This window comes from Grammomys surdaster, unplaced genomic scaffold (assembly GCF_004785775.1).
Source record: "Grammomys surdaster isolate TR1022 unplaced genomic scaffold, NIH_TR_1.0 262, whole genome shotgun sequence".
NCBI classification, from domain to species: domain Eukaryota; kingdom Metazoa; phylum Chordata; class Mammalia; order Rodentia; family Muridae; genus Grammomys; species Grammomys surdaster.
Window position 1 is genome coordinate 1900030 of NW_021604703.1, and position 27755 is coordinate 1927784.

The window sequence follows — 27755 nt, forward strand, 5'->3', positions numbered from 1 at the left end:
AATAAAATGTTCTTAAATAGTATTACATGGTGACCTCTTGGTTTGGGTTGGTTGGGTTTGGCTTGGACTTAAAATTTCAATTTATCATTATGAGTAGAGTTGGATATATGAATGAATATACCATGGTATTTTGGACACTAAAATTACAATTTTAAGAGCATATATTAAAAATTATCTGGAGGACTGGAGAGATGGCTCAGAGGTTAAGAACACTGGCTGTTTTTCCACAGATCCTGTGTTCAATTCCCAACAACCACATGGTGGCTCACAACCATCTGTAGTGTTTCTGGCCTGTATGCATATATGTAGGCAGGATGCTGTGTACATAATAAATAAATCTTTTAAAAAATTCTCTGAACATTATATGGTAATTATTCAGATTACCTGGCAAAGTGTAGCAGCCAAAAAGTCTTGGCATTTGGCTACATTCCTAACAATCATTATTTTACTTAACTCTCATAATCTAATGAAGTATTAACAGATTCTATCAATATAGAAAAGTCACATGCTCATCAATCTATGTTGTCTGATATTCAGAGTTCAAAATATGCCTCATTAACATATGAAAAAACACAAACATTACCCATCAAATTGACATGAGTGTTTATTGCACAAATTTCCCCTAGAACTGGGAGGTTTTTATAATACAGGTGTACATTTGAGAAATGTATTCAGAACAACAAACAAGTATGTACATTTTATATACTCATCATCTAAATAACTTAAGAGAAAGCAGAACATTCTCATAAGACAGCTACCAGATGTAGGCATTATGCAAATCGTTTTTAGTGATCATCTGCACTATGTGCCAATTCCAACAAAATGAAATCTGTAGTAGTATGTTTATTGCACTTAATATTTTCAAATTCAAAATTAAGACATATTAATAAATGCAAGATATTTAAAATCAAATCAATCAGTTAACATATACAGAAAATTAGTTTTAATCCTATAATATAAAAGATCCCTTTTTAATTTCCTGTAACAATGAACAGGTATTTTTAATATGTAGCACATATTTGTCTGTACCATTAAGTAGTTGAAAATTATTTTAAACAGGCCAAAACTCTCTTCACATTTATCACAGCCACACTGTAGAGAAGTAGCAGCTCATTCCTTGGGCTTTGAATAAGTAAAGAATATGATGATAAAAGTGTTACAAACTCAGGACTCCTATAAGGACTAGAGAGTTTTTAAGAAACTATAGCCTTTCCAGCAAAGCTGAGTTTTGAGAATATTAGGTGCACAAGCCATTCACTTATTAAAGACTAGAATTACTAAGTAGTAATGAGAGATTTCAAATAGAACTACGAAAAGTTCCATGTTCAAGAAAATATCCCAAAACATTATCTACCAGCTACATATTATTCTGAGCCACAATCAAAAATAATGTACAATGGCCCATAGCAGAACTTTCCCAGATTCTAAATTCTAACAAAAATCTACTCACTGAATTTCAACAGAATACAACAGAACAATTCCATGAACAAATGAGTTACAATGACATAATAAAACAAAACAAAAAACAAAAACAAAACCCCCCACATCTATTAAAAAAAAGTCTTTGGCACCAAGTCATCCACGGGAGACCCAGGTACTAACTGGAACCAACTAACAGAATAAGGGCCAACTATAGATACCCTAAATTTTGGGTTATGTTCCATTAAAACATTCTATTTATTCTTTTCTAGTTGGAATTCTCTTCAACACACATAAAGAGCAAGATAAATGTAACCAGACACATAAATTCAAGATTCTGAAGACGATAAACCACAGAAAATTTTCATTAATTACTCAAAATTTTAAATAGTAAGAATGAATGTGTTATAATAAAAGTACTCAGTAACTGAACAAGTGGGTAGAGTTGTTTCGGGGGTTTTATATTCTTGTTTTCTCTTTCCTTCTCTTTCTTTCTTCCCTTCTTCCTTCCTTTCTTTCTTTCTCTCCCTCTCTCTCTTTTTCTTTCCTTCCTTCTTTCTTTCTTTTTTCTTTTTTGAGCTAAACAACTTAGAATTAGTCAATGAAAACAGAAATCAACTTTAATTCTAGCATTATGTGTATCTTAGCTCACACAAGCAGAGAATATTCAAGTAAACTGAGGTAGTAGAGTATATTGAAAACATGATCTACCCACCTTCTTATTTACATTACTTACAAGAGTTTGGTTCCTTATCAGCCTTTCTTACAAGCAACAATCTACATATATACAAAGATGATGACAAATAAGTGGAAAGCTTTGAAAAGCAATCAACATTTGAAAGAAAGAAACACTTAAAGAATAATTTTTAAAGTTATTACTTCTACTAGTGTAAATTGAGGATTGTTAGGAAATATTCTGCTCATATGCGTTTATAATGGTTGATACTAAAGTTTGTGGCCACCTGAGCATATTTTAAAAATACAGTATTTTTGCCATTGCTTTGGTGCACTTTTTCATCTTAATTTTTATTTATTAAATTAATGTGTAAATATCAATAAGAATTAGCTTATTCTTAGAAAACAAATGGTAAAAAGTAGTATTCTTAGGGAATTTACAACCTTTAGCCTCAAAAAGATTGGCTTTAAATATATTTTAGAATGTGTGAAACAGAAAAATCATCAGAAGGTAGTATCTCAACATTATATACACTACTAGATGAAAAAATATTTTTTTTAAAAAGTATGTTTATCAATATTGTATTTCTACCCCTGCTTTTTTTTAAAAAAATAGATACATATGTACACTTAGGATGAGCACATAACATCTTCACTCATTCTGAGTTTCTCATAATTAACAGGTTTTTAAAAAAATATTTAAATAACTAGAAATTAGTTGATCTGAATTGCAAAACAACTAACAAATCAAGGTCTTGTAGATTTCCATACCATAGAAATAAAAATTAAAAAACAGTGAAATGAAGATTTCTGACATTTGATCATAAGACAAGTATTGCTATTCATGAGTTGTGACAACATTTTAGAGTTTGCATGAACTTCTTGGATATTCACAGAAATTTCTAAGTTACACTTTGGCTTTTGCAAATTTCATCCCTCCACATACCCCCACTTATTTTGATTTAGTTTCACTTGGTTGAAAAATCTACCATTACCCAGATGTCTAGTTAAAAATAAAAAGTCATCTGGTCTATACAGACTGAAGTGCAACAGAGCATGCGGGGATAATACATTCACCCAGAAGCGTAATACGCAAAACAGACACAACACAGAACAGCAACAGCTCCGTAGATACACACTGTGCCTGTCTTGTTGGTTTCTACTCAACTTTAAACCAAAGTTATCCTTTAGACCTGTTAAAGGAGTATCTGAGCAACATATGGAGAGTGGGTGCTTGCCACAGCAGCCAGAAGAGGAAGATCACTGGATTCGATCCTGAAATAAAGAGAAGAAAGCTTAGTTCAGGCTTTCTGTATCCACACTATGAATCTTAGAGGCAATCGTCACTTCTACACTACCAGTGCACCTTAGCACTCCAGTGCTTATCCTGGACAGAAGCAAAAAAGGGCAAGGAGCTAAAGATAACAACACCTGGGAAATTTCATTAACAGGGCACCACAGATTCAAAGGAATGGAGGCTTCTAAATGCAAAGGCAACCAAAACACAGACACAGGAAAGCACCACAGTTGACCTGCCATTCATCTAGGGACAGATGTGCAAAATATACAATTTACTAGTAATAAAGTAATAGTCTGTGTGAGCTTTTAGCCAAAAGTATTTCTATAATAGATGCTACATGTAATGGAAATTTCTCATCATACCACAAATGATTCAAAGAAGTCATGGTATATAATTCAAGTATACACACACCTGTAATCCTGCAGTGAGGAGACTGAGGGAAGAGAATCACAAGTCTGAGGTGAAGTTAAGTTACAAGGGAAGCCCGGTCTCAAACAAAAATGTAAAAACTCAAATAATTTTCAAAAAAAGAAAAATGGTCAATAAGTTTAGAAAAAGTTAGATTTAACTTGTTTAAGGAATTTGAAAAAAAATTGTATGCTAATTTCCAGCTCAGGAGTAACAATTTTAAAAGTCTGCTACAAGTCTGGTTATTTAATAAATGATAGTTTTTTGTTCAGACCATACTTTCCAGACAACATTTAGTATTAGCAAAATTATGTGTATAATAATTCACATGTACTTTTATTGAACATTCTATTCCCAGGAACTTATTCTCACAGGTCAAAATTTATTTTCATTCCAGCATTAGTTTATAAATTATAAAATGGAAGGCTATATAACCACTAAGGTGAGATATAGCAGTATGCATCTATATGAAGAAATATTCAAGCTATATTAACTGTACATTGCACAACAGCATACTGATACAGAATATAAACCAATTTCTATTTTTATACATTTTAAAATTCAGTAACAATAAACAATGTCAACAGTGTTAATGTTGTGGTTGTAAGCTGAGGAAAAGTTGATGGCAATTTACTTTCCATTTATACCAAATGTACTATGAACTTAGGTTTATGTACATTACTCTAAAACTTAGTTTGAGTTTTAAAAGTATTAATATAGGTGGTGCGTGCGCACATGTGTTCTCTCCCCCACCCCCACCACCACTCTCCCATTTCTCAAGTAAATAAGATTATATTGTTTCTGATTTTCCAAATACTAAAGAACCATCCTCTAAAAACTTCACTGGAATTTGAACAACCTTTGGTATAGAATACGAATAGTGTTGAAGTCAGAAATATTTGGAGTCATTCAAATCCTGTTCAGTTCTAATATGTGACAAAAGGACATGTCAATTTACAAAACTAGCCATTTCCAATTTGGATATTGCTTATATACTACAGAATGGCTAAAAAATTGGGCAAGGGAGATGATATATAACTCTGGTAGAGTATTAATATGTGTGAGGCTGTAAGAGTAAATCCCCAGAATGGATGACAAAAAAAAATTAAACTTTAACTTAGCTTCTTGTAATATGTACTGGATGCTGATTCCTTTCCTTTTATAGAAATTAAATTTAGGAAAAAAAATTTTAATTCCTTTTATCATGTACACAGAGACCATAAAAAAACTGATAGCACATAATACAGTAAGGCAACATTATGCTTGGAAAACCAACCTCCTTTTCCTCCTTAGTTATCATTTCAGATAAGTGTTACTCTTCAGAGAGTAACTGCAGAGTAGGTCAAGGGCCTATGCATTTATATTAGTGGATAACAGAAATTTACTTTTCCAGGATACAAAGAAACCTAAACACTAACAGCATATAGATTCTAATAGGAAGATACACTATAATAAACAACAACAGAAAGCAGTTCCCAGAAACATGACAAGAGACATAGAAAAGCCAGAAAAGAAACCATGAACATACCCAAGAACTACTCCTAGCTCCTTGACATGAACACGCATCTGTCCCCTCAGGTACTCAGATAGCATTTTGCTCTTGAAGTATAACTCCTGTAACCGGTCTTCAAGGTGCATTACACACTGTAGAAAGAACCAAACTCTGTTAGAAAAGCATTCCAATTCTTTTGCGTGTATCACATTTCTTTCCTTGCTGGGGAGAGGACATAAGGAATAACAAAAGAATTTTGCTAACTCCCAACATAGTTCAGGATGGCCTCAAATTCTTGGGTGCTAAATTATAAAAGTATCCACCACCACATCCAGGTAGCAAATTTCAGAGCATCAAGTTTTACAATTTGGTTACTCCAACTCGAATTTATGTTCAGAACAGATTAGGTATGCAGTTTTAGCTGAAAATGAGCATAAATCTATTTCAGGTCAGTATCAAAGATCAACTCCTATAACATTTTCTTTTTAAAATGCAATAAAATTTACTATCTCAACCATTTTAAATGTAAAATTCACTAGCATTCCAAATGTTACAGAGTGATCATCAGTGTTCATTTACAAGACTATAAAACATACTTTAATTTCAAATCTGATAAATATATATATGCTCATATATTGCAAATGCATGTATGTATACATACACACACTTATACATACATGCATACACAAATATACACATATTCTCTCTCTGAAATAAAAAATAGTTTACAACAGTTTAAAGAGTGAATAAGACCTTGCTGATTGAGGTTTCTAACCTAAAAGAGTAAAACTCAAAATACCTATATTTTGTATTTTGTAATTAATTTATGTTTAGATGATTTTTTTCACATGATTGGTATTGTATATGCTTTAAGGGGAAAATGTTAATTTCAAGTAATAAATACTAAATTCCTTTCTAATGAAAATGAACTACTAAAAGTACCTGATAAAAACTTATTTTATAACTAGAAAACACAACTGAGTGGATATGGAGGCTCATTGATTGTGTTGTGATATGTATATATATATATATATATATCATCCATAATTATTATGATAGAAATGACTTTAAGAAAATGCTAGCTACAGAATACGTATATATAGACAATATAATTTATCTTCCTTTTTTTATGATATGAAATTAGAAATAGGGTCCTAGTGAGGGCTCTTTCTAGATGATGGACAGCTGCCTTCTCACTGTATTCTCACAGGGTAGAGACAGAACAATCTCAATCTTTCTTCCTTAGAAGACCACTAGTCCTATCATGTGAACCAACATTCAAGACCTAAACCACCTCAATGATCTAATCTAACCTTCCAAAATATCCCAGGTGTAGATTATGTCTCCACAATGGTTGTGGAGGATAAATATTCATTGTAATACTTATTTCAGCAAAGCAATGATAAAAGCTAGTAAGAATATTTAGTATGTGTATATATTTAGCCAATTCACTTAGCAAAGTACTCAAAAGTCATTCAAACCTTACATATACTTACAAAGTTTGGAGATAAGTTATGTTTATAAAGCTGAAGAGTGGAATGAAGCAGGTTGGAAACAAGACTAGAAACCAACACCTCCTTTCCCAATTTATTATCTGTTACTCGTCTCTGACTGCTGGCCACCTGAACAGTCCATTTATCCATATCAGCTATAATGCAGACAGCTTCTGCTATTGGTTCATCTAACACTGGATGCTGGAAAGAAAAGAATTCACTCTATGGTTAGCAAAGTTTCAAAGGTACTATAAGTAGAACAAATCAATTAATAAAAAAAGCAGAAAAATATATTAACAGTTATTACCAAAGAACCCTTGGCAGAAAATACAATAATAACGAATGCATTAAAATATTTTATAGAAATCATCACACATTCTTTATATCCATTAATGAAGCTTTGTATCCTTAAATCTAGAATTTACCTTTTTCTTATCTTTCTGATCAATTACTCATAAATGTGTATGCCAGACAACAGGAAGATAACAGTTCTTAGTTTAAAAAGGCCAAATCTTTCAAAATAAAGAAGACTTTCTTTCTTTCTTTTTGACGTAAACCTATTTGTACAAATGGGATAATAGTAAAATTCTATGCTATCAGCCATCAACATGCCTTAGAATCACAGGAGAGATTCAGTGATGCCATGAAGCACATTATTGCCTGTGTGCATTAACTTTTCTATTTGTCAGGACATGCAGGCAGAATATAGATACAATGTTTAAAGGAGAACAAATCCATAGGCATAGTTCATTCTGAAGAAAAGTCTGGCAGAACCTAGAGGCAGGAACTGAAGCAGAGACCAGGAGAATTCTGCTTACTTGCCTGCTCAGCATGCTTCCATATACAACCCAGAACCACATGCCAAGGGGTAGTACCACGCAAGTGGGTTAGGCCTTCCCACATCAATCCTCAAGAAAATACATCACAGACTTGCCTACAAGATAATCTGATGGAAACACAATTTCTCAGTTGATGTTGCTTCTTTCTAGATGACTCTAGTTTATATCAAATTGCAAAACTAAAACAAAACAATTAACTATGTAGTATACTAACATACAAATAAAAGGCCATGAGGCAGAAAGCTATACTTTTGGATTTCCCTCAGAGGAAGTCAAATCATTTATACCAAAGGTTAAAAATAACAATGCCAGGCAGTGGTAGCACAAGCCTTTATTTAATCCCAGCACCTGGGAGGCAGAGGCAGGTGGATCTCTATGAGTTCGAAGCTAGCTTCATCTACAGAGGGAGTTCCAGAAAAGCCAGAGCTACACAGAAAAACCCTGCTTTGAAAAATGATAGACAGACAGACAGAAAGATAGATAACAACTAAGTACATAGCATTTCTATCAGTAATATAGTCCTGCAATGGTGAGTATTTCACTATCTTTTATTATTTTGATAGGTTATCAGCTTTTAAAAAAACAAAAACCAATGGCCAAAGAAAAGAGCAACTAAACAGAGTAAAAGGCCTTTCTCCTCTCATTTTTACTATTACAATAATTACAAAGCTAAATCAGTAAATTTACTCCTACATGATCCCAAGTTTGGCATCCTCAACATCCATCCCTTTATCCAGTTAATGAAAACCACTCTGAATAATATTCTTTCTTAGACAGTAGACAAGGAAGTTATCAATCTTTAAAAGAGAGTAAAATAAAAAATCCTATTCCAGATGAAGCAGGAACTACTTCTGGAGAGGCAGAAGAGAGAGCACTACAGCTTGGGTAAGCACTGCAGGTGAGAGATGACAAACACCAACAGCTCCTTAGGAAGAGACAATGTGAGAAAGAATCAAGTAAATGCATGTGGCTAAAGTTTTGAGAAATGATACTGAGAGATGGGAGAGATAGGTAGTAAACAAAAGGCGGGAGAGAGCCAGGCATGCTGGTATACACCTATAACCTTAAAACTCAAGAGTAACCTGAACCATACAGGTAAGCTTCTCTTCTCCACCCATCTTCCCTGCTCTCTGAGCCCTCTGGGCCAAGCTAAGCTGGTCTGAGCAATTTGCTACCCCAGGGAGACTTCCATTCTCCTGCCACCTCTCTGCCCCCTTCATTGGACCTGAGATTCCTGAACCATACAGAACTACAGGTTCAGAACCATACAGCCCACAGATACCCATCAGAGGTCTGCCACACCAGGACCATCAGGAGGTTCACCCCTTCCCAATACCTACTACAACAAGAATATCCAGGGACCAAAACCATTCAGATGGCTAAAGGCCCTTGAAAGAACACAATCAACAAGAACCAGGGCAATATGACACCTTCAACGCACAGCTACTCCACTACAGCAAGCCCTGAATATCCTAACACAACCAAAACACAAGAAAATGACCTTAAATTCATATCCTAACACAACCAAAATACAAGAAAATGACTTTAAATTCAATCTTATAGAGAGGATAGAGACCTTTAAAGAGGAAATGAATAAGTCCTTTAAAGAAATACAGGAAAATAGACTCAAACAGACACAGGTCTTTAAAGAGGAAACAAATGTTATGAATTTGGTTTATTGCTTGTTTTATGTTAATTGGTTCCCACATTACTCAGGAATTCGCACATCTGCATGTAAAACACCATGGGTTCCTGTTCCCAGTTGGCTCTAATTGGTAAATAAAGTTGCCCTTGGCCAATGGCTGGGCAGGGAGACAGAGGTGGAACTTTAGATTTCCTAGGCAAGGGACCATAGGAAAAAGAAGGTTTTAGAATCACCATGTGGGCGAAGCAGCATGATCAGGCTTGAGAACTTCAGGAAAGTAAGTATATGGCCATATAAGAATCAGGGAAGAGTGGTCCTAGGGGCCCCTCTCCTGACTGGGTCTGGGGTAGCAAAGACAGAATATAGATTTTATTAAGTAATAATTCAGGAGTATCTGAGGGGAGGTGTTAGCAATGTAGAAGTTTGGGATTGGCCCAGCTGTTGAGCTGCTTAGGGCATATTAAAAATAAAGCTAGCTAATGCGCTCTCTCTCTCTCTCTCTCTCTCTCTCTCTCTCTCTCTCTCTCTCTCTCTCTCTCTCTCTGTGTGTGTGTGTGTGTGTGTGTGTCTTTCTTCTAAGAATCCATAACACTGGGGTGATAGCGAGAAGTGTGCATGTACCTACTGGGGAGTTAAGAGCAGATTAACCATACTACCTTTACAAACAAATAAATCCCTTAAAAGAAATACAGGAAAATACAATTAAACAGATGAAGGAAATAAATAAAACTGTGCTAGGACTGAAAGTGGAAATAGAAGCAATAAATAAAACATAAACTGAGGAATCCTGGAGAGGGAAAACTTAGGGAAGAGAACAGAAACATCAGATGTTAAGCATCACCAACAGAATACAGGAGACACAAGGCAGAATCTCAGGCATAGAAAATACAAGAGAAGTAGAAGCTCAGGCATAGAAGATACAATAGAAGAAATCAATTTACCAGTCAAAGAAAATGTTAAATCTAAAAAATTCCTGACACAAAACATCCAGGATATCTGGGATACCATGAAAGACCTAACCTAAGAACAATAGGAATAGAAGAGAGTGAAGAGTCCCAGCTCCAAGGCCCAGAAAATATTCTCAACAAAATCATAGAAGAAAAATTTCCGAACTTATAGAGATGCCTATAAACATACAAGAAATTAGTAGACTTAAGAAATTAGACTTCAGACAATCAAATAACAATATTAAAAAATGGGGTACAGAGCTAAACAAAGAATTCTCAACTGAGGAAATTCAAATGGTCAAAGGGCACCTAAAGAAATGTTCAATATCCTTAGTCATCAAGGAAATGCAAATAAAAAACAACCCTGAGATTCCACCTCACACCAATCAGAATGGCTAAGATCAATAACTCAGGGGATAGCAGATGCTGGCAAGGATGTGGAGAAAGAGGAACTCTCTTCCATTGTTGGTGGGATTGCAAACTGATACAACCACCTTGGAAATCAGTCTGGTGGTTCCTCAGAAATTTGGACACAGCATTACCTGAGGACCCAGCTATACCACTCCTGGGCATATACCCAGAAGATGCTCCAACATATAACAAAGTCATATGCTCCACTATGTTCATAGCAGCCTTATTTATAATAGCCTGAAGCTGGAAAGAACCCAGATGTCTTTCAACAGAGGAATGGATACAGAAAATGTGGTATATTTACACAATGGAGTACTACTCAGCTATTAAAATCAATGAATTCATGGAATTCATAGGCAAATGGATGTAACTAGAAAATATCATCCTGAGTGAGGTAAGCCAACCACAAAAGAACACACATGGTATGCACTCACTGATAAGTGGATATTAGCCCAAAAGCTCACAATACCTAAGATGCAACTCACAGATCACATGAAGCTCATGAAGAAGGAAGACCAAAGTATGGGTGCTTCGGTCCTTCTTAGAAGGAGTAACAAAATTCTCACGGGAGCAAGTAAGGAGACAAAGTATGGAACAGAGACTGGAAGAGGGGCCGTCTGGGGACTGCCCTACCTGGGGATCCATCCCATGTGCAGTCACCAAAGGCAGGCACTGTTGTGGATGCCAGGAAGTACATCCTGACCAGACCCTGACATACCTGTCTCCTGAGAGGCTCTGCCAGAGGCAGAAAAGACTGAAGGAGCTGAAAGGGTTTGCAGCCCCCTGGGAAGAGCAACAATACAAACCAACCAGAGCTCCCAGGGTCTAAACCATCAGCATAGGAACACGCTTGGAGGGACCCACAGTTCCAGCTATATATGTAGCGAAGGATGGCCTTGTCAGGCATTGGTGGGAGAGGAGGTCCTTGGTCCTGTGAAGGCTGTATGCTCCAGTGTCGGGGAATTCAAGGGTGGGGAGAAGGGAGTGGGTGGATGGATAGGGGCATATCCTCATAGAAATAGCAGGAGGGAGGACAGGATAAGGGATTTCTGGCGAGGGGGGAATGGGGGAAGAGGATAACATCTAAAATGTAAATAAATAAATAAAATATCCAATAAAAGAAGAAAAAAGAAAGAAAGAAATTTATAGAACACCAATTAGACTAGACCAGAAAAAAATCCACCCAACACTTAATTAAAATACAAAATCTACAGAACAAAAAGAATATTTAAATCAGTAAGGGTAATGTTATTCTGAGAAACTCCATATATCAGCTGACTCAGACAGATGCAAATGCCCAGAGCCAAACAGTGGATGGAGCTGGGTGACTCTTATGGAAGAATAGGAGGAAAGATTGATTGCGGGCCCAGAAAGGAATACCAACACTCAACAAACTTGGATTCTTAGGGCTCTCAGAGTCTGAACCACCAACCAAAGAACATACCTGGACCGGACCTAGGTCTTCCCCTATATACATAGCAGATGTGCAGCTTGGCCTTCATGAAGGCCCTGAACAATTGGAATGGGGGCTATTCCAAAAGCTGTTGCCTATTTGCGGGCTATGTTCTACTATCTAAGCTGCCCTGTCTGGACTAACTGGGAAAGACAGCCTCGCAGAGACTTGAAGTGCCAGGGAGGGGTAATAACCAGGAGGGACCCCACCAGCTCAGAGAAGGAGAGGGAGGATGGGAGAAAGATTGTGGGGTGGGGGTTGACTGGGAAAGGGGCAGTGAGTAGGATGTAAAGTGAGTAAGTAAAACAAAAATTAAATTAAATTAAATTATAAAAAAAAACCTTGAGATTAAGAATGAAAACTTTAGGTCAGTTTGTACTATACAGGAAGACTATTTCAAATCCAAGTCAAAACAAAATAAACCTCCAAACTACCAGCACAACCAAAATGAACAAACATCACCATTACCTCACAACAAAAAAACAAATGACTTGTAATAAAAGGTCCTTCCACATCTGAAAAGGGTATCTATCTACAAAATCCCTATCAAAACACTCTTAGTAGTGGAAGACTCGATGGCTTTCTTCTAGGATAGGGAGCAAGATAATACCATCTTCTGTCTCTCTTTCTTTCCATGCACCACTGTACAGATCTGAACCAATATAATATAGACTGGAATGGAAAATATAACACTATTCACTGATGGCATGAATCATGTGTAAGAACTTCAGGTATTTAATATGAAAAATTAACACAACAGTTAAGAGCTCAGAAAAGCTACAGAATAAAAGATCAATCACCACCATGATCAGTTCTGTTTCTGTATATAAGCAACCATCTGATGAGGGAATTAAATATTCTCTTGGAAATCTCAAATTTTTAATACTATGAGAGTATCTAAAATATTTTTTATATTTCAAAATTTCCATTTAGGAGATTCCTAGACTCAATTCTTGTTTTCACAATGGTAAATACAAAGACACAGGTGCTATATATGAAGTAACAGATTCAGAGAGCAATACTATGTTATGTGGTAACAGTTTGGCTAAAACTAAAATACCAGGATCTGGGATGTAACAGAATAGTTAAGAGTTTGCTTTAAACATATACAGGATCTATGAAGGCATTCACCTGCACAGCATGAGACAAATCTGATACCAGACACTGACGGAGCCTCTCATCACTTCCAATTCCTTGAAGAACAAAGTCAGGAACATAAGATGAGCAGTAGCCACCCAGCAAGGATCTTCCAAAGTTGGCAATATTGGGCTGAACAGCACTCACTTCAATCAACTTTGACCTAAAAGAAAGATGATCAAGGAAAAGAAATCTAGTAAGTAATAAAGATCTTTTACCTGTGACAAAAGATTATGAACTCTATTAGTCTGTCTTTCCAGTATCCTTGCTGCTTGTAAACTATATAAGGAATAAAATTAGCCTTATATATATATAAAAAAAATGGCCCAAGGAGTAAAACAAACAACAAAATACTGTTCTCTCTTGGAGGAGGTCTCAAGAACACCATGACTCTTTTATAAAAGACTTTAAGAGGCTGTACCTTACAAATATTTGTAACACGTTCCTAATACAATCAGACTATGAAAATCAGTGTGTAAATCAAAGAAAGTAGCTAAAAATCTGAGTCTGTAAGATTTCCAAGCAGGGATATTCTCCTTGCATACTTGACCTCAAATACACATTCCCCCTTTGTGCAGGTAAATTTATTCCCTACCACCTCAAAGTTTCTCCGTAAGTGTCAGGTTTGTCATAGGTCCACTTTGGGAATGTGTATGTGTATAATTCACTCCAAAATGGTCTGAAAACTAAGCAGAGACCAACTTCCTAGATTTCACTTCTATTCCTTAATGTCTCTGATGCCTCCACAGGGGATGATGATGTGGGGAATAGTTTTTAATTCTCCTTCTGAGTCAAAGAGAATTTGACCAGCACAATAACATTAAAAATTATTTTATTAATCATTACTTTGGGTATAGTTGCATGAAGTCAGTGGGCAACCGCAACCCTTGGTAGTCAGTTCTCTCTTTCCACTGTGGGTTTCAGGAATCAAACATAGATCATCAGGCCCATTGTCAGGTGCTTTTTACTGCAGAGCCATCTTGGAGCCCTAACTTCTTTTTAAAGTTAGTTGCTCCCAATCTCTAGAGACTAGTCAAACCAAAGAATAGTACATGCTTTAGCAGGGGCTGTTTCAAGAGGGAACTTTATACTCACCCAGGAAAAGGTATCTCATCCTCTTCTGCCCAGTCTTCCTGATCCCCTCCACAGTAACTGCCAACCTGTCTCCTTATGTCAGGACCTGTGTCTTCACTCTCACTATCTCCAAGAGCACTATCTGAACTTTCATTTCTTGGAATGTCCCATTCAGTTCCTACAGCATTTTTTTTGTCTGAACTCTCTTTGTCCCCATGGGGGACAAGAATAGAGAGGGAATCTCTCTGGTCCTGCTGAGGAAAGCAGGCATTACACGAATCTTGATGAACTGTTTCTATACATTTACAAAGTTCACTTTTCTGTTTGTTATTTTTTGTATACAATCTTTTCGGATACTCCAACATACAGCAATACTCTTTACTATCTGTACTTGTTTTAACTGGAACATCATCAATAGTCCTGGTTTCAATTGAATCATCATTAAAATATTCATCAAACAGGCTCATGCTTTCTGGATCTGAATGACTCCAACAAGGAAGCTCACAGGACTCTCCAGAAACCATGTTCTGTGTGCCAGAGTCTCCACATTGGTCCTTACTTATTTTACTTTCTTGATGCTTATCAGTCACTCCTCTGTCTTCTTTCAGTGGTTTGCTGTGATGTCTGTTAATCTGATCCACCACGGCCTGACTCCGAAGTTCAGTATCTGAATCAGGTGACATAGAATCTCCAATCAAGAAAGTAACCTTTGTCTGAGTTACCTCACAGGAAAATGCACTGGGCATAGTCTTATCTGGCGGTTTCTTTTCAACAACTATCCCTGTGGGTCTCATCGATGTACCTGTATGATTATCTGAATCCAGCAATTCCTTACTCTGCCAGGATTCTTCTGTCGGCTCCAAGCATGTCTCTGACAACACACATTTGTCTGCTGGAGCAGATCCTGGACAAACAACTGTCTCTAACTTGGTGTCAAGACAAGTTCTTAATTTATCTCTGTACTGTTGAACATCAACAGCATTTTCTTCTTGGCAGTCAGGAGGAGAAATCTTTTGGCATTCATCTGAAATTCCCAGCAATTCCTTAGAGTTGTCTTGAATATCTTCTCTCTCTGGTTGTGACACATTCTCTATATTTTGCCCAAGGAGTGGATGACTGCAATATTTACAGTTACAGTTGGGAGTTCTTGTCTCTTCTGACTCTTTAAAGAGCAAGCTGCTTTTGTTTCTATGCATTGTGATTAGAACATACTCTGACTCCTCTATTTCCCCCTTTTCCAAAGTGGTAGTAATCACTGTGCCTGGCATAACAATGGCTTCATCTTCTCCATTTTCTAAAAGATGGGTTTCTTGAAGTTCAGAGCATCTGATAAAGTAAGTAAGAAAATAAAGCAGTCTCTGGACCAGGTCTTGTCGTTTGCCAACTACTACAGTTCTTGCTAACCGTACTGGAGACCCAATAGCGCCATACAAGTCTCCTGCAATAAAAAAGATCAATTAAGAAACACACAGCTAAACAGTCTTTCAATCATGAGAAACGTCCTCATACAAGTTCATAATTTACTCTTAAGTACTTTAAAAGATGACTGATTATTCAAGAAAGTAAGATAAGGTGAGTGGTTTTAACCAGGTAGAAAGGTGAACAGAAGGGGTTTTTTCAGTTGTGTTTTTAAACAGTTGGTATGGTTTTAGATCTCAAAGAGCTAGTTCTCAAAGTCAAACTTAAAAATAAGAATATTCCATACACTAGGTGTCACACAAAGGACCTTTATCTAGGTGAAGTCTGTATAAAGGAGGCCATAGTCAAATGTAGAAAGGAAAAACACAGTATCTACTGCAGGCAGAGGAGAGGGTCAGTGGTGGCATGGAGCACAGCAGGCAGAATTGTGTTTCAGTATTTTTTTATAGGTCAAACCTTTAACTCAAGTGCAAAACAAGAACTTATAAATGAAAACAAATACATCAATATAAATCCCATTTACAAGTCTTCAATATGCCTATTTAAAAACCTTTACTTTAATGTTATAAAACAGCATATTTTTTTTGAAAGAATGAATATGAATCTTGAGTAAATATATACTGCAGACAGAATTGTGATAAATTTTTTCCTCTGGCTCATCAACTGGCTAGAATATCACAGCATCATCATTCTAACATAATCTTACCAATTCTCACTAAATATCCAACGAACTGAAACTGCTTTGGCCTGGTGAGTCTGTCATAGTAGGTCCCACCTGACTCTCCCCACTTCATCTTAAAGTTACCTTTTATATGGCTGTTCTCTAAAGACCTCACTTAAACTTCAATACACAATAATTTAACACTATAATGGTCAGAATCCCTAACTGTGTACAGAGCTCAGTCTTCTTTATCTCTCTAGTGCGAAGCTCTCAGACAGGTGTACCCAACAGTGCAAAGACTAACTCCCCTTTCTAGGCTACCACTCAACTTTCATTTCACATAATTTACTAATTTATTACCATTATTGTAAAAAACACATGCTGTCTATAGTATTATGACTATAAACCTCTTGAAATAGTGATAAAATTATTCATCTGTCTTTACATTCTCTTATGTTCTTTGTACAGACCCTTAGATACAACTGTGCACTTAAAAAAAAAATCACTACAGAACTTGAAATTGATTTCATACATCAAAGTTAAAGCAGCTACAGTGTGACCCTTCTACTCTACCCAGAGCTCTTTAGCAGTAAGGAATGTGAGCAGGCAGAAGACAACAGGACAGTTGAGCAGACGTGAAAGGGCGAGTATCAGAGAGACACTCTAGAATAAAACTGACAAAAGAATGGACTGTAGTTAGTTTTTGCTTAAAAGTGAGTTTTAAGTTTATACATAGTATATAATGTTCAGACTACATACCAAGTTGTGCCCAAAGAGGGTTATATGGATGAGTCTTTGCCAACATGCCCACACTCTGAGAGGAATGTTTTTCTAAAAATATTTTTATAGGTGGCTGTCCATTTGGCATGACTGTTGGAACCCAGGCAAGATGATTGGTCAAAACTGCAGTAATGAGAGCTGGCAAGAACCTGAAAACAAAACGTATCCTATTACATTCCGATCTGCACTCCTGAACTTTAAATAAATAAAAACTAGAGTTTTATTTATGTAACAATGACAATGCATATTCTAAGGTTACTGAATGGCAGTTATTAAAAAGAAGAGGTGAGAAGATAGGTACACCAACCAGGAAAAGAGCCTTTATGTTTCCTTGAAGAGCAATTCAAATTTTAATACTAAAACACTGGCAGGGAAAATTTCAGATTACAACTACAAAATTTAAAAAAGGCTTTTTACTTAAAATATGAATCATTTTCAGTATTTAATCTGCCCAGTTCATTAATGAATCAGTGAACAGGTGCTTAATTTTCAAGTTTGCAGTCAGTAGGAAATAAATGAATGAAAGTATTAAGTAACCTTTATCATTAACCAGGATGAAAACACCTGAATCACTTTGTGTATGCTAAAGGCTTGATAAATTGTAAGAAGAAAACTAGGATAAAACAGCCTCCTGAGAGTCTAACAGCAAGCCCCGAGCACATCGGCTCAGCAAGCTGCTTTTACTGCAGCACAGCTCATCTCTACTTCTGCTTAGTGTTTGAGGAAAGCTTCCTTGTCACTCACAAGAAAATAAAATTCTAACAATGGAATCTGAGTATTTCCTTACATTCTTAAACTTTATGAAACAAAACTATCGTAAATGAATGTAATTCATACACACACAAAATTAGAATCCTTGGCAAATTCTGTAACATCAGGAATTTTAATTAAGCATAAAGATATGCTTATTTTTTATTCATATAGTTCTGTGATACTCTTCCATATCCTATTATTGGATAATCTTAGGATAGCTTAATCATAAGTAAATAATAATTATTAAGACAAAGAGTTATTCTCCTATAATTCTATAATTAAGTTTGTCCTCAATGCAGACAATGCCACAGTAAAATAACATATATAACTAACTAAATAAATAAATAAATAAAGTAAGCCATACTGATTTTTGGAGGCATTTTCCATTAGAAAAGTGAATTCCTTCATGAAACGATGGCAAAGCTGGTTCTTTTCTGGAGTCCCTGACATCATTGTAAGCCAGACAGGCTCCCCAATTCTTGGCATTGTGTAAAGATTACAAATTGTTGTTCTAAAAAGAAGAAAACACATTGTAAAATGTATGGTTCTCTATATAACAGACTCTCAAAGGCTATGCTGCCAACTGAAGACTTTCTCCTAGATTATTAGAGTTTCTGAGGGAGAAAAAAAATGTCAATGCAGCCCGCTTTTTCTTCTTTACCATCAGCTAGTAGCACGGGGAGTGTATTCTACAGGTGAAGGTGAAGTATACTAGCTTTGGATCTGATGCTGGCCCTTTCCTCCACAGACAGTGTCCTTAGATCACATTATTTTCCTACTTTGGACACCAATTTTTTTTCCATCTATTAAGCTAAGAATTGTACTAGGTTTTTTCTAGATCCCCTTCCCACCTTAAAAGTTCTAAAATATATGTTCTATTTAAGCCAACTACAAATTATCAGCACATAAAAAATAAAACAAACAAAAAACCACAAACTATCCATCTACCTACACAGCTAATGTGTGTCACCATGCCAATGGTCAGTGGTTAGGATGAGAACACCAGACACATATGATCTATTTTTATCTCGATTTTGCTTTTCAACAAAGGAAAGACTACTGCACAATCACTACAGTGCTTTCCTAGTTGTCCTAACATACTCTGATCCTGAAGCCCTCAAAGCACATTTGCTAATTTTCTCCTTTTACAAAATGAGTTCCAGGCCAGCCGGGGATATATAGTGAGATCCTGTCTCAGAAATCCCCAAATAACAATGAAGAGTTAAAGGTATTTTAAGTAAGATAAAAATAAAATCTTTATAACAAGAATTTTATAGATTAAGAATTCCATAAAAATATGAATATAACAAAATTTAGTAATAAAATATAAACTTTTCCCCGTGTATTTATATTTTATGTGAATGAGTGCTTGCTGATTCTATACATATGCACCACATGTGTGCCTGGTGCCCACTGAGACCAAAGGATGGCATCACATTCCCTAGAATTAAGGTTATAAATTGTGCGGTGCTATGGGTATGCTGAAAACCATGAATCTTCCAGCAAGGGCAGTAAGTGATCTCAACTGGAAAGTCATCACCTCTTGTACAGCCCCCATCCACATTTTAAAATTTAGTAATGATATACTCATTATTCTAGATACCTTAGTATGCCTAAAGATATGGATGCCTTAACACAGTTTTGGCTAACACAGTTTCACTTGAACTAAGCTAACCGAATACCTATCTTGAGAGAACAAACTATACTTCTGCTCAAACATGGAACTCTTCTCATACTCGTATCTCAAATGGTCTAAGATTAAAGCTACACCCAACAACTCACAAATGTGATTTAACAACATAGTGGCGAACAGTCTGACTGAATTACTCTCTCATAGGGCTTCAAGATGAAAGAAATGTAAAGAAATGCACTTCCAGCACTCTGGAGGCTAAAACAGGAGGACCAAAAGTGCCAACTTAGCCTTGGCAATACAGTAAGACCCTGTCTGAAAAACAAATAAGAAAAAAACATGCCAATAACAAAACAAAAAGAGAAAGAAATGTAAATAACTAAATCTTTTTTAAACAAGGTAAATTATCTTTCTATGTATATAAACGATCTTCTGAAGCACACTATAAAAACTCTGTCTTGGGCAGAGTGAGAAGTAAAATACCTGAATTCAGTCAGGGCATCAACTATTCGATTGTATGCCAAACTTCTCTGGCTGGCATCAGCTGATCTCCGGCTCATTTTCATAGCCTTGAAAACAATAATTACATAGTTAATTCTTATACTAGACAATGTCACAACATTGGAGGAAAAAAAACAACCTTAACACACACTATCTACAATGGTTTTCTCTCCTGTACCTTTGGTCATTCATGATTATTACAAACTTTAAAAATTTCAATTGTCAGAATGTCTCTGTGGTAACAAACTGCAAAACATCAACACGTAAAGAATATTGACAGTCTCCAGGCTACAACAACGAAATCTACTTTTGGCTTTTTGAGACAAGGACTCACTCACTCTGTAACCTAGCCTACCCTGGAACTATGAGCCTCACAGTGGTCTCAAACTTTTGGTAATCCTCCACTCCCAGCCTCCCTTCTGCTAGGGTTATAGGCACGCATCACTACAACTAGCTATAAGATACTTTTTCTCTAAATAAAATACACAGGAACTCATTAACAGAATTCATAGTATTTCACAAGTACCATTCTTAATACGTTTTGAAAAATCTGAAATTTAATACAATTCAACTCAGCAATCTCAAGTCAGAACATGGTATTTGCTTGTTTCCCTCTAATTGTCCCATCCTGATCAATTTCAAAGGGGGAAAAAAAAACCAAATCCATCCCCTAGACAGCTAGGCAGGCTCTCTCACTAAACTACAACCACGCTAGGTACTTGCTTTCTTAAAAGCATATTCACTGAAAACCGAAAAGCTTTCATATATGTAGAAAGAAAGTAGATCAGGATTCAAATGGTGGAGGTTAAAAAAGAAAAATTTAACTTTTCCAATGAGAATTTAATTCTGCATTCTTTATGTAATTTCAAATTGGCTAAATAAAACCCCATTTATTTATTTATTTATTTATTTATTTATTTATTTATTGTTTGTTTGTTTGTTTAAGGTTCCATTATTCTAAGGACAGCTTCACAGGAGGAAAGAAATGCACTGTTTCATTCAATGTTAAGAAATTTGCAAGTGGTAAAATGAATGTTCTTTTGACAGAATTTGCTGTTCTTTAATCTTGCTAACAACATTTTAAAACTATATCAATCACGAATCTCAAAAAGTAGTGTAGACTTCAAAATAATTACCATGGTGCTTAGGAAAAAAAAATCAATAAAACAATAAGAGTATTTTTAAGTTGGTTCTAGAAGAAATGCTTAGTAACTTCTATCAATTCCTTTATACTTTCTATTATCGAGTCACATTCATTTATGTAAATATGTCCATTCAGTTTCATCACTCTAGAATCAATATTCTAGACTATAGGAAGGTCAAGTCATTAAAACTTGAAAACACTTACAGTAACCTTTAATTCTTACACTGCCCACCAAATTTTATACTCAGTGTAAAATCCTGCTCTAAGTAGGTGATGCACACTGCAACTCTGCACCTGAGAAGTGAAGACAGTACTGAGCACCAGACCAACCTGGGCTATAGAGTGAGACCAATCTCAACCAAATCAAATCAAACCAAATCAAAGCAAAAGATCCAACTCCAAACTACAACCACTATAAAAAAAATTTCAAGTCACTCAAAATGTTTCAGGTACAAGAATTACAAATATATCAACTTTGATGTTAATAATCTATACAAAAGGAAGGCAGCTAACTTAAAAAAATATATATAACCAATGTCTAACTTGAAAAATTTAGACAGCATTAACACATTTGTGCAGCAAAATTATCTATTTTTTAATTGGTTTAATTTAAACAAACATCTGTGTCTTCCCTAGAGGCAGAAAAATCCAGTTAGTTCCTGTGGTACATTCTAAATGATTTCCTTGCCTCACATTTTAATCTCCTTAAATAGACTGCCCAATTTATCTTTCTACAGTAAACTCTCAAAACAGCCTTTAAAAAGATACCAAACCCCCCTGGTCAGGCACTTAGGGTTCTTTGTGACTAGATCACATCCTTCTTCCTCCTCCTCCCCCTCCTCTTCCTCTTCTTCCTTCTCTTTCCTCCTCCCCCTCTTTCTAAATACAGTGGCAGGGATAAACAACTTTGGTCATAGATACTGCTTAGTTAGTATAACTTTTGGGAAACTTTGCCAAAAAAATAATCTGCAAAATTCACCAAACTTTTAGCTATAAAGTAACATCAATTGTGAAAAATTACAAATGTCCCAAAATTACTTAAAGAGAAAAATTATTAAATATACTTAAGATAATTCATAGTCAAGATAAGATCAATTTTGCAACATACATTTTCCACAGGTACACTGCCATAATTATCATGCTAATAGTCTGATAATTTTAAAAATATGGACCAAGAATAATCTCTGCAAAATGACAGTACAATATGCAATTCAAGTGGCCTGGCCTGGGAAGATTTTCTGCCAACTGCCAATCAATCCCTGGGCAGTGAAGACATAAGTTTTTTGTTTATTTGTTTGCTTGCTTCTACTTTATCTGAGTTCCAAAGGGTTACATCCAAACCCTGACATAGACACCTTTATGTAAGCCCAAATGAAGGATTCACATCAGAAAATCCTATTTCTCCATCCTCTGTACTCTTAAAAAAAAAATCAAACCTTCAATTGTTAATTTTTAGCTACCTGTAGGTTTTTATCATGTATTTCATAATTTTCTAAGCTTAGACATTTGTTTCATATACTATCAGAAGCATTTGACATGACAATTTATCCCTCTTAAAACACTCTCCCATTGGCTTCCTCCAAAAGTACTTTCCTTCTGGCTAAGCAACCAATCCTTTTCTATTTTCTTTTTGCCTGCCTGTGTTTTCAGATCCTACCTGTTGAAGTGTCTGAAGGCTCAGGCACTCCTCTCTTCTTCCTATCCAATAAATCAGTCCCATTTCTTTATTACCTTATGTACTTTAATGACCTTTTTCTTAACTCTAAAATCATAAGATAAAGGAATATAAAGAACACTGCTAGATTTCACTTCCGAGCACTTCCTAGCACCTCAAATGCATACTTCTTCACTATCCCCACTTACTCCCTGCTAGCTTAGGAACTCAGGAGTGCCTGTGCACTTTCCTTCACTTGCTACAATTGTCCTGAAGCCTCTTAAGGTTTTAGTTTCTGAATGAATAAACTGTCTTAGGCCTTTGACTAAAACAGTAAACTCCTTTAACAACACTGCTTCTGTTTGCAGCTCCTGGAGCAGGTTGTAAAGTAAGTTCAAGATACCTATCAAATTTTTGCCAAATGAATAAACACAACTCTTATTAAAAAGAATAAAATGCGCCGGGCAGTGGTGGTGCACGCCTTTAATCCCAGCACTTGGGAGGCAGAGGCAGGCGGATTTCTGAGTTCAAGGCCAGCCTAGTCTACAGAGTGAGTTCCAGGACAGCCAGGGCTACACAGAGAAACCCTGTCTCGAAAAACCAAAAAAAAAAAAAAAAAAAAAAAAAAAAAAAGAATAAAATGCAAAGTAACAGATAAAGGTAAAACATAAAGGATTACACTTACCTGTTCTATTGCACTCTTTAATTTGTTCATGTGGCTTTCAAAGAGAGGAAAATGTGAAAAAAAGAATTCATTGAATTTGTTATTTTCATCTTCATCTTTGGATAATGAAAAGATTACCCCAATTGCAATCTTCTTTTTCCTCACAATTCCTGGGTTAGGGCCACAACTTTCATCTGACAGATTAAAGCTTTCTTCTATAGACCTTAAAAATAAATGTTTTTGTTTAAAACATCAATAGTTTATCTCCCTGATAATTCAATGTAGGTGAGCAAAGGCTCTTCTCTTGTTTCATCAAATTAAATATAAATTTACAATGGTATGACAATTGTTACCTCTCCAAGAAATCTTTTTTTTTTTTTAAAGAAAGTTTACCAGAATCAAGTTGGAGATAGTTAAGAATCTTGCTTCTTACTAGAAGTCTTAAAGAAGCAGTAACTCTGGTTCAAAAAAGTAAGCTAAAAATATCTGAATTTTAAGATAAAAGAGAATAAGTAAAATAAATGAGGAAATATGAAGTTTCTGAATCTAAAGCTGTACTTTAGCACAAGCTAAAAAAAAAAATCTTGAGAATTAGCAAGCTGCCCAAATAGAATAATGAAAAATTAAAGCACTAAAATATGTGGGGCAAGAACAAAAGCACTTAAACCCAGAACTCTCGGAAGAAAACAAAGAACTTCAAAGTACTAACTTTGGCAATGATTTCTTGGATAGAACAGAAAAGTCACAGCACAGAATTGGATGACACAAAAAAATTGTATCAAAGGACATCATCATCAAAGCTGGCAAACACAATCCACAGAATGGCAGAAAATATGTGCAAATTATGTATCTAGTAAGGAACAAATACACAAAATATTCAAAGATGTCTCCTAACTCATCAATAACAACAATAAAACAAGCATGCTGGGAGTAAAGAGTTGAATATATATTCCTTTAAAGATGATGTACAAATGACCAAAAAGCATTTGTGACTCACTTCACTTTCATTAGGATGGAAATTACTAAGGGGTGGGACTGAGAATGTAGCTTAGTGGCAGAGTGCAACTCAGTGGTACAATGCCTCACATACAGGAGGTCATGGACTTCTATATACATGACTAAAACAGAACTAAAACCAGAAAATAATGTGTTGGTGAACATACAAAGATTTCAGAACTGTCTTTACATTGTTGTTGTGAATGTGAAATCAGACAGTCATTATATGGTAGTTCCTCAAAAATTAAAAATAGACTGACTATACGACTCAGGAAACCCACTTCTGGGCATATACCCAAAAGGATATAAAAGACAGAGACTGATACTAATGTTTATATACCCATGTTCATAACAGTGTTGTTCACAACTGCTAAAAAGAAGAAACATCCATGTATTCATGAACAAATAGAGAAACAGTATGTATCTGTTTGTGCACTGGCACATATGTACATGTGCATGCACGTATGTAGGTATGTATGTAGAGGTCAGAGGTTGACATTGCGTATCTTTCTAATGATTCTCCAACTGATTTTCTGAGATGAAGTCTCTTCACTGAACCTCAGGCTCATCAATTCAGCTAAATGTTCTGGCCAGCAAACTTCAGGAATCCTTCTGCTTCTGCTTCCCCAGTGCTGGGTTAAGAGGTGCACCTGGATTTTTACATGGCTAATGTGCTGGGGATCTGAACACAAATGTTCACGCTTACACAGCAAGTACTGAAAGCTCCATTCCTCTAGCCCCCAAATGTACTTCTAGTGTAATGTTATTTAGCTACAAATACGATTTTCTTATATATGCTACATGGGTGAACTTCAAAGACATACTAAACAAAAAACCCAGATATAAAAGGATAAGTATTACATGATTCCACTTATGCAAAGTATTTATAACTGTAAGTTTATGGAGATAAAAATAGTAGTGCTGGAGAGACGGTTCAGCCATTATGAGCGCTTAATGTTTTTCCAGAGGAGCCAAGTCTAGTTCTCAACATCCATGTTAGGCAGCTCAAAACTGCCTGTTTTGTGTATGTATCTCTGTGTGCACTGGCACATGTGCATACACCTCTATCTATTGGCGATTTAAGGATTTTCCTCTGGCTTCCATGGGTACCCATACACAAGTGGCTATACTCTCATAGACATCTAGACAGACCTAAAACTAAAGATTTTTAAACTACAAAAGTTTAGAAGTAGAATAATGATGACAAAAGGCACATGAGGAGTAGGGAGTTCTGTGTAATGGCTTTAGGGCTTCAGCTTGGGAAGATGAAAAAGTTCAGGACTTGAAGAGTAGTGATAGTGTGAAGGTATTTAGTGTCACTAAACCATATGATAAAAATGATTAACACAGAAAATTGTTTTTGTCTGTCTTACCACAATTAAAAAAAATAAAATTTTAAGTTTTCAGTCATAGACTTCAAATACACAAAATACACATCTCAAGCTCTAAAAACCTTACATAGGTTTATGTTTAAGGAATTAGGTAATCTTGTTCAATTCCAACTTACCATCTAGGAAATACCCCATTTTCCAAACTTGTTGTTTGGCTCCGTCGCCAACGTCGCTGGTAGCTGCTGGCACAGCTTCGGGTAAGCGAAGAATTTGGAGAGGGGAATGGGGTGATGAGCAAGCTGCTCAGAGATGCTGGTACGGCAGAAGAACAAGGGTGACTACTGATCAGTGAGTGAGCACCGTGACAGAGTGAACATAATAAACTAAGTCTTTTATTCTGTTTCATCAATGTGTCTCATTTTTCCATTTTAAAATGTACTTGGAGGAAAACCTCAGAGAAGGAAACTCATACATTAACACTATATTTATAAAAGTTTCTAAGACAATCATTATTGGCATTGTACAACCCAGAAACAAATGCTACTGGAAACAAGTAATGAGTTCTTAAGACACCCTAGTGTTAGCATTCTGTCTAAACTCCACCTCCACAGTTACCTGGCAACAGCCAGGTAGGCCTGCCCACTATAAAAGGGGCTGCTTGCCCCCTCCTCTCTCTCTTACTCTCTTAATCTCTTATTCTCTTGCCTCTAGCTTCTCTCAGTCCCCTTGCCCCTCCCCCTACTCCTCTATCCACATAGTCATGGCAGGCCTCTACTCCTCTGCACTCCGGTCTCTCTCTCTCCCTCCCCCCACTCTCTCTCTCTTACACACACACACACACACACCCCACACCACACACACACACACACACACACACACACACACCACACACACACTACCCTCCTGGCTCCCCTCCACACACCCTGAATAAACTCTATTCTATGCTATATGGGTGTGTGACTGGTCCCTCAGGGGGAAGAGATGCCTTGGCATGGACCCACTGAGACATCCCCTTCCCCCATACCTCTCCACACACCCAGGGAACATAACCTAATGTCCACTAACTTGGCTGAACACTCACCATTCTTAAAGGAAACCTGACACCCTTCGAACTGACTGCAGTAGAGTTTTAACTAGGAAGATTTGGAAGTGTTTGAATGGCACTAAAAGGGGTCATTTATAGCACTCATGAATCACTTGTGTATGTTGTCAAGCCTATCACTTTTAATAGTATTTACTTAAGTGTCAAAACCAGCAGATCCTACACAGTACTCTCTGGAGCATTCTAAGGTGGCAGACATATACCAGTAGACTCCACTTATACAAGATAAGAGTGCTCAAGACATCATGTTATACATGATAAGTACAATTTTATCTGCAAATGTTAATAATTTTTTGTTTTAAAGTTTTATGTTTATTACTCTAAAGTGTGTGTGTGAGTGTGCGTGTGTATGTGTGTGTGTGTGTGTGTGTGAGAGAGAGAGAGAGAGAGAGAGAGAGAGAGAGAGAGAGAGAGAGAAAGAGAGAGAGAGAGAAAGAGAGAGAGAAAGAGAGAGAGAGAGAATATGAATGAGAATGAACAGGCATGAGAGTGAAGGTGCCAGAGAAAAAGAGACTTAGATCCGCCCAGAGCTGCAGAGTTATATGCAGCTTGGAATCAAACTTGGGTCTTTTGCAAGAGCAATATATGCTCTTACCTCTCAACAATCAAAATCAGCTGAGCTTTTTTAAAATATTCTATACTAAATCAATCTTTGAGAATAGAGTTCAGGCATCTGAAATTTTTATCTTTCAAAGTTCATGTTATTGTTAACTCATATCTAAGGATCAAAACATAGGCTAAAGTTAAAATCAACCTTTATACTCAAACTGACTCACAGTAATAGTAAAGGTAGGAATTCAATGTGACCAAGCCTGCCACAAAGCACA

General features: G+C 36.1%; 1 protein-coding gene across 2 annotated transcripts in view; it reads right to left on the minus strand.

Moving 5' to 3' along the window:
• Positions 1–586: 586 nt before the first annotated feature.
• Positions 587–27755, minus strand: part of Fnip1 (folliculin interacting protein 1) — a 73224-nt gene continuing 46055 nt past the window's right edge. For both annotated transcript variants that reach the window (XM_028775869.1, XM_028775870.1), the window contains 10 exons: positions 26003–26138; positions 23521–23722; positions 20020–20105; positions 18271–18417; positions 17133–17302; positions 14315–15731; positions 13214–13382; positions 6791–6988; positions 5331–5446; positions 587–3369 (listed from right to left, as the gene is read on the minus strand). In XM_028775869.1, coding sequence (XP_028631702.1) covers positions 3291–3369; positions 5331–5446; positions 6791–6988; positions 13214–13382; positions 14315–15731; positions 17133–17302; positions 18271–18417; positions 20020–20105; positions 23521–23722; positions 26003–26138 — 2720 coding nt within the window. In that variant the 3' untranslated portion in view covers positions 587–3290. The remainder of the gene's footprint in view (positions 3370–5330; positions 5447–6790; positions 6989–13213; positions 13383–14314; positions 15732–17132; positions 17303–18270; positions 18418–20019; positions 20106–23520; positions 23723–26002; positions 26139–27755) is intronic.